We start from the raw sequence: 8,523 nt of genomic DNA on the forward strand, positions 1-8,523 counted from the left end.
GACAAGATGGCGGCGAAGCCTTACGTGCCAGCCATAGAGAGGAGCACCGCTGTGGGGAGAGCGTCTCCCTCTCCTCGGTGCTCCGCGGCCTTCCGGCTAGAGCGGCGAGGTGGGGCGGGCCTCCAAGTGCCCTTCTAGGAGCATAGTGCGCAGTCTCCATGGTGCTGGGGCCGCCGAGCCGGGCCACGTGACTGGCGAAAGCTGTCGTGGAGGCGGAGGGAGGAGAAATGGGCGGGAGGCCTTGGGGGATAGCTCGAGACCCGGCGAATACCAGGTTGTCATGGAGTCGTGGGGCCCGGCTCGCGCATGCGCCAGCTAACCCGCCGGGCTGGTCATGGAGCGGCGACCCTGGCCCTTAGGTGAGAAAGGCAGGGCTCGCTAGGATCCGGGCACAGGGAGAGGCTGGGATGGGGGTGAGACTGAGAGGTTAGGACTGGGAGCACCGAGAAAAGCAGGTGGGAGCAGGTGGAAGGAGGAAGGAGAGCGAAGTGGGCCCGTGGGAAGAACCAGGACTTTGGGGGGTACGGGGACGCCAAAAATTGGGAGCAGAGGGACACGCCATTCCTGGCTTCCTTTTAGTTGGTTTGCTATGAGGGTCGGGCCTGGTGTGGGGAAGGGAATCTGGGGTGAGGCATAGACTGTGTGTAGGGACCGGGTTTGTGTGAGGGGCAAGTGCTGTGAGTCCCTTCGAGCATGTGTGCCTTGGCCTGGCCCTGGATACCATTGCTCCCGCCGGAGGAGAACCTGAAGGCCTTAGGGGTCTATGAATTGGCTGGTCGGTGGGCACGAGGGCTGTTTACCGAGTGAGTGTCCCGGACCTTCGTTTAGGAGCTAGACACAGGTGCACCGTCTATTGCAGAGGCCTGCGGTCGCCTACTTTTACTGGTCATTTCTCCTGGCTGGCTGGCTAGCCAGGCGCGGTGCCAACGATAGGGACGCGAGGAAGAAGGTGGCTTGTGCCAAGTAAGAAGTCAATGGTTAGTGGGTGGGCAGGACAGTTTTGATCTGGACCCAGGGCCACAGAGTCAAGCTCTCTGTTTATTGCCCAAGTTCTGGCAGTAGGCATTACCTGGGCATTTGCCCTGGTGACTGGTGGTATGCCAGTCACAGCATAGTCCTGGGGTCTGCCCAGTTCTGCCCTGCTGAGTTGAGTTGGCAGGCTCGTTGATGCCTGGAGGGTGCGCATGCTGCCTGTCGCAGATGTCCTGTGGGCTGGTGCGAATGGATAGGTGGGCACTGTCACTGCGAGCCCCCTTTTTGAAGTGATCTGAGAACGTTTTCTACTAATCACATGGCCCCCTTGAAAGGCGAGGAAGGAGAGAGCCGTAGGAAAGAAACTATGGAATAGGGCAGGGTCCGAGACATGACTTTTTTCAGCCAGTTTTGAGAACGGGAAGGAGTGTGAAGGAGAATATGAATAATAGACATGGTAGGTGAAATTTCCACCACTAAAATACACATTCTCCAGGAATGGCAATTCAGAAAATGCAGATCAAAAGAAAAACGACTTTAGAGAAAACCTAGCAATACATTTATGGTTCTAACTGAGGTTCTTCACAGGTTTATGGCTGATAAATTCACTTTCTATAGCCTTATTGCTTTATTATATGTAAGCCTTAGCTTGGGCTTTCACCTCACACCTCTCTGCACGCATGTCATACACGTGACACATTTAAAGGGAATGTGAGCTCTCAGGAATGTTGCCAAGTAGCTATAAAAGGAGAGTACTGAACTGCTGTGTGTCCCAGCCTCCCCTCTTAACCCTTTGATCGGCCTGTTCATCCCAAACTCAAAACTCCCCAGAGATTGTGGGTCACACCAGCTTTTAACTTGGTTGGTATGCTTGTCCCTATGGTTTCATCTTAGACTAAGGGGTATATTGGACCACACCTGATAATTAGACCTTGAGGTGATCCCAGTCTTTGAAAATGCAGTCTTGACCTTCAAGTTGTTCAGGTAGTTTGGTGACTACTAAACTGCTTGGGTTGCCAGAGACTCTGCTGAACTGAGGTTTGTTAAAATTTATTATTCTCTGACTATCTCACAAGTCTGTTGCAAAGTTGAAAACAAAATAAAGATAGAACCAAGGACTCTGAGGTTCTAGAGCAGTGGTCCCCAACCATCCAAACAGAATAGAGATATAGAATTAAGGACTCTGAGGTTCTAGAGCAGTGGTCCTCAAGGACTCTGGGGTTCTAGAGCACTGATTCTCAACTTTCCTAACAGAATAGAGATAGAACCAAGGACTCTAGGTCCTCAACTTTCCTAACACTTTCCTTATGTTGTGGTGACCCCCAATCACAAAATAATTTTTGTTGCTACTTTATAACTAATTTTGCTACTGTTATGAATTACAATGTAAATATCTGTGTTTTCTGACTCTTAATGTGGCTCCTGTGACAGTTCTTCTGACCCACAAAGGGTTAGGGGCCCACAGATTGAGAACTGCTGTTCTAGAGACCAATGCTGACTGTAATGTAATGTAAGCAGTGAGAAGTGGCAGTGATCAGCTGGTGCTGTGGAGCACACTTCCGAGATGTCATCCTCTACCAGTTTATGTGAGCGTTGACTAATTTCCCACGATGACTCTTACTGTACACTTAAGGGGTGCTGGTGGGAAATACCACCTCTGTTTTTCTGCCCAGGGCTTCCTCTGGTGTGCTGCATGTGAGCCCACTTCCTCCAAAAGAAGAGGTGTGTGTAGCTCTCTGTTCTTCTCACATGGGCCTCCTCGGCTGGAACACTAAAGCTTTTTTTTTTTCTGCTTGAGCAGAACTTTATCAAAAACAGAGACTCTCATATTTTTAATCTTTTTGCATCTAAAATAGACACTTTACCATTTCAGAGTCAGCTGTGTGGGTTTTGTTTTTCTTCTAAAATGCCACCAATTCCCCAGGATAAAAAGTTTTAGAATTTAACGGGTTTGTCAAAGTTTTAGTGTTTTGATTCTGCAGTCCATATTCTATAAATTCCCTGTGAACCAGAGTAAATCTCTAAGTGTTTTTCTGTAGCTCCACTGACTGCATTTTAGTAGCTAACATCTTAATGACTCTTCATAGTCTTGTGACAGGATCATAGATACTAAATTGGGATGCTTTCTCTAAAATGCCTGTAAAGTATTCTGTTTAGTAAGATAGTGTGACATTTTCTCAGACTCTTGGTTGCATCTGCCATGACCTGCCCTTCTAATCTGGATCAACGGCAGGTCAGACCCTCAGTGGTCTGAATACCATCCGGAAGCCACTTGTAGTTTCATTTTAAAGAAGACTCTATTCAGTCACAGAATTCTTTTAGGAAAATGACCCTGTGCACATTTGTCAGGTTTCATACACAAGGATCCTGCTTTAATTAGAGACGCTGCTTTACATCTGCATCTGCCTTTTAAACAGGATCGTCCAGGCTATCAAACATCCTAGCTGTCAAACAAAGAGACGGTGCTTTGCATGGTGTGCTGTAGGATGTGGCAGTGTCATTGTTTATCATTGCCTGTGGAGGGTTAAGCATGTGACTGGTGCGAGAGTCCCATGATATGAACTGGACGAGGCTGACAGACCGTAAATGAGTTAGATGTGGAGCAAAATGACTTTTACTTGGAGTTTCCTCCCCTTCAGATCAGTTTGCGTCCCTTTAGGCCACTGCAAGTGTCTATAAGCATGTGAGCAAGAGGTTGCTCACGGGCTCGCGTCTCCTCATTGTACTGTGAGTCTTTGCTCCAGTGTTTCTCACGAGGTCCTGAACTAGCAGAAATGTTCAGGCGTGGCCCTTGGGGATGTTCCAGGGACAGTGCCACTTAGCTGAGGTGTGTGGTTTTACTCAGGGCAGCTGTGTGGAGCCATGAGTGGATTGTAAATTCAGTAATTTCTGGACTTTTCTATTTCTACCCAGTTCCATCATTATTGTTTTCCTCGGTGGTACCCTCTCTTCTTACCCCTGAACTGTCCCTTGTTTTTTTTTTTTTTTTTTTGGTTTTTCGAGACAGGGTTTCTCTGTATAGCCCGGGCTGTCCTGGAACTCACTTTGTAGACCAGGCTGGCCTCGAACTCAGAAATCCGCCTGCCTCTGCCTCCTGAGTGCTGGGATTAAAGGCGTGCGCCACCACGCCCGGCTAATGGCCAATTTATAGGAAGCACTTGATACATTTCTCTTTTTTTTTTTGTAATACATGTTTCCGAATGTCCGAATGTCATGTATCTGAGCCTTATTTCTTCCATTACAAAATGGGATCACAGCTAAGGAGGGAATTGTGAAGCTCAAGAGTAATATTAACAGCAGTAAATGTTACATATCCTTATGGACTATAAATAGTTACATTTAAATTTTTTTATTTATTTTATGTGTGGGAGTGTTTTGTTTGCATGTATGTCTGTGTACCACATGTGTGCCTAGTGTTCACAGAGGCCAGAGAGGGCAGCGTATTCTCTAGGGCTCAAGTTGTTGAGAGCCACCATGTGTATGCTAGGACTCAACCCTGAGTTTTCTGGAAGATTGCCAAATGTTCCTAACTGTTGAGCCATCTTTCTAGCCCACCCCCTTGTAAGTGCTTTTTACATTTAAAAACTTTTTTTTATTATTTTACTTTTTCACTTTACAGCCCACTTACTGCCCCCTCCCAGTTACCTCCTCTCACAGTTCTTCCCGAGTAAGCACTTTTAAACTATGTTGTGTGTACATAAAAGTTTTTGCTCGTATGTGGTCATTCTGGGGATCAAACTTAGGCTTTAAACATACCAAGTAAGTGCTCTACTACTGAATTATACCTCAGGCCTGTAAATGGTTTTGTTGTTGTTGTTGTTGGTTTTGTTTTGTTTGTTTGTTTGTTTGTTGTATTATTTAAGTCAAAAAGCATATAGAGGATAGAGCGATGGCTCAGGTTTTAAGAGCCCTCTTCCAGAAGTCCTGGAATCTGACATCCTCACACAGACATACATATAGGGGAAATACCAATGCACAGAAAATAAGAATAAATCATTAAAAAAACGTGGTGTGGTTAAGAGCACTGACTGATCTTCTGAAGGTCCTGAGTTCAAATCCCAGCAATCACATGGTGGCTCACAACCATCCGTAATGAGATCTGACGCCCTCCTCTGGTGTGTCTGAAGACAGCTACAGGGTACTTACATATAATAATTAAAAAAACCAAAACAAACAAATAAAATAACCATGGTGGATGGGGCCAGAGAGATTGTTCAACAGGTAAAGGTGCTTGCTGGCTGACAGGACCTACGAGGTGGAAGGATATAACCAACTCCTGTCAGTTGTCCTCTGACCTCTAACGTGAATCACGGCACATGTGTGCTCATACACATGTATGTTTGCACACAAAAATAAACCAATAAAATAAATGTAAAAAAGACTTTTGAAGTAATGTCTCTCTCTGTGTGTATGCATCTGTGTGTGTGCATGTGTATGTGTGTGTGTATGTGTGTGTGTGAGTGTGTGTGTATGTATCTGTGTGTGAGTCTATGTATCTGTTGTGTGTGTGAGTGTGTGTGTGTGTGTGTGATATTGGTTGTACTCTGCTCAGTACTTTATTCTAAGAACTGACAGGTTTATTTGAGAAACGCTGTACTGTTGAGTGGTGGCACTAGGTCACAAGCCACATACGTCTACTGGGAAAGCACGCCTTACTGGTTGATGTTACCTCTCCTCTCCTCAGGGAGGAGGGTGAGTTTATTTCCTTACCCATTTCAAAAAGCCTAATCAAATGTCCCTTTGTTAGCAGCTCACAAAGCTTCCACTGAATGTGGTTGCGTGCCTTGAATTTGCAATGGGATTAGAGGGCAGCGAGGGGACGGTGAGACTCCTTTGGGTGGGAAGCATTCTGTCTGGTAAACCTGAAGCTTGGTCAGCTGAAGTGGGTGAGGCTAGTAGTGTTCTTTGCCCTCACTTTCCTCACCATTTGGCTCACCTCGTTCATGCTCCAGGTAATGACTTCTTATGTAATTGTTGTTTTTCACAGAGTAATCCATATGCACAGAGTACCTGTGCTCCGTCTTCCGGCCCTCTTAGACATGGAGAGGAAAATCCCATCCAGAGAGAGCCCCAGAAGACTGTCCGCCAAGCCCGGCCGAGGCACGGAGATGAAGAAGCTAGCGCGACCCCTTGGCGTGGTGGCAGCTGACTCAGACAAGGACTCTGGCTTCTCAGGTTAACCATAGCGTACTCTTTCTTCTGCTTTGACCGAGTGGTGTGCGTGAGAACCTTCCTCCCCGACACTCACGTGTGTAAGAAAGACAAGAAGCTTTCACACCCAGGATAAACAACTACCTGAGCTCTTAGGGATAGTAATTCTGAGAACAAGGGTGGTAGTGGTGGTTATTCTGTAGTATCTTATGATCTGTCTGTCTGTCTGTCTGTCTATCTCACAGCACCATGGAGTTAATTCTGAAAAAATAATTTGATATCCTTTTTCAATTAGACTTTCAACTTTTAATCCTACATTTCAAACTGTAGCTACTATAAAAGAAATGTTATCCATGGACAGGGACTATATATAATTCAGTTGTGGGGTGCTTGCCTAGTATTCAGGACCCTGGGTTGTACCCCAGCACTTTATAAAACTGGATGTGGCAGCCCACTGTGCCTATAATCCCATCACTACAAGGTCGGGACAGGAGGATCAGAAGTTCCTGTGTTCTTTTTTTTTTTTGTAAAGATTTATTTATTTATTATATGTAAGTACACTGTAGCTGTCTTCAGACACTCCAGAGGAGGGCATCAGATCTCATTACATATGGTTGTGAGTCACCATGTGGCTGCTGGGATTTGAATTCAGGACCTTTGGAAGAGCAGTCAGTGTTCTTAACCACTGAGCCATCTCTCCAGCCTCAAACCAGAAGTCGCATGTTGTCCTTAGTTACATGCGAGTTCAAGGCCTGTTTGAATTATAGGAGATCCTGTCTCAAAGACAAGTGTTTTTAAAAACATTCAGAATTCTGTTATGTTAATTTCTTTTATATGACAGGGAAAAAGAAAAATACTAGTGCATCTTGTTTCCATATAGCAGTGTGAAGGTCAGTTAAAGGTAAGCCAGTCATGTATTATGTAACGAGAAGCTGGTCCTCATGGATTTTTATCCTTGTGTGAACCCTAGGGTGTGCCTTCCTAAACCTAGACGATATAGTCTGTTATATACTTTGGCTATATGGTATAGTCATTATCATATATATGGCCTGTCTTTGGCTGAACCTTCTTTATGTAGTAAGTTAAGATAACACCAGCTTAGAAAGTACTTTTGCTATACTTAAAAAAAGGCCCTTCCTTCTAACTTTTTCCTAATAACTACAGTTTGTGTTTAGACTGTGAGCTACCTGACCCAACTGTAAACTCTTATTAGAGATAAGAAAGTAGAACAGGGGGCTGGAGAGATTCGTCAGCAGGTAAGAATACTTGGTGTTCTTGTAGAGGACATGGGTTCAGTGTCTAACACCCATGTCAGGTAGTTCATAGCCACTTGTAACTCTAGTTCCAGGAGATCCGACACCCCTCATAGTCTCTGAGGGCTCGTGCATGGACATGGTGCATGTATATACAGACAGACTAGCAGGCAGACACACACACACACACACACACACACACACACACACACACACAGAGGAAAATAAACAAATCTTTGAGTTGGGTATGGTGACACATGTCTTTAATCCCAGGACTTGGGATGCAGAGATAGGTGGATCTCTTGAGTTTGAAGCCATCATGGTCTACAGAGTTGAGTTCCAGGGCATCAGGGCCACATGATAAGGCCCTGTCTCAACCAAAACAACCAAACCTCCCCAAACAAATTTATCATTAGTATTACCTCCTTTTCTTTTCTTTTCTTTTCTTTTCTTTTCTTTTCTTTTCTTTTCTTTTCTTTTCTTTTCTTTTCTTTTCTTTTTTTTTCTTTCCTTTTCCTTTTCCTTTTTCTTTTTCTTTTTCTTTTTCTTTTTCTTTTTCTTTTTCTTTTTCTTTTTCTTTTTCTTTTTCTTTTTCTCCTCTTCTCTTTTCTCTTCCTTTTTTCTTTTCTTCCTTGCCTTCTTTCTTTCTTCTTTTTTTCTTTTTTTTAAGGTTTATTTATTTATTTTATGTATGTTAGTACACTGTCACTCTTCAGACACCCCAGAAGAGGACATTGTATCTCATTACAGTTGGTTGTGAGCTACCATGTGGTTGCTGGGAATTGAATTCAGGATCTCTGGAAGAGCAGTGAGTGCTCTTAACCACTGAGCCATCTCTCTAGCCCTTCTTTCTTTCTTTAAAAATTTTTAAATTAAAAAAAAATTTTGAGACAGGGTCTCTCTATGTAGTCTGTCTATTCTGGAACTTATTATGTAGACCAGCTAGGCCTTGAACTCATAATGATCCTCCTGTCTCCACCATGACAGATAGATGGCAGAAACACTATCTCATGTGGTCTCAAAAAACAAATGTTTGAAAAAATACTAAGGGCTGGTGAAATGGCTCAGTGGGTAAGAGCACCCGACTGCTCTTCCGAAGGTCCAGAGTTCAAATCCCAGCAACCACATGGTGGCTCACAACCATCCG

The 8,523-nt window shown here is 44.6% G+C and overlaps 1 protein-coding gene across 3 annotated transcripts in view; it reads left to right on the forward strand.

Annotated features, from left to right (window-relative positions):
* Positions 1-206: 206 nt before the first annotated feature.
* Cipc (CLOCK interacting pacemaker) overlaps positions 207-8,523 on the forward strand; it is a 19,436-nt gene continuing 11,119 nt past the window's right edge. The window contains exons 1-2 of one of the 3 annotated variants that reach the window (XM_021179054.2): positions 207-359; positions 5,960-6,147. In XM_021179054.2, coding sequence (XP_021034713.1) covers positions 307-359; positions 5,960-6,147 — 241 coding nt within the window. In that variant the 5' untranslated portion in view covers positions 207-306. Of the gene's footprint in view, positions 360-415; positions 2,011-5,837; positions 5,859-5,959; positions 6,148-8,523 lie in introns of those variants that run through there. The other 2 variants (XM_029484708.1, XM_029484707.1) reach the window with 2 other exon arrangements.

The sequence above is a fragment of the Mus caroli genome, chromosome 12, assembly GCF_900094665.2.
Source record: "Mus caroli chromosome 12, CAROLI_EIJ_v1.1, whole genome shotgun sequence".
In the NCBI taxonomy this organism is placed as follows: domain Eukaryota; kingdom Metazoa; phylum Chordata; class Mammalia; order Rodentia; family Muridae; genus Mus; species Mus caroli.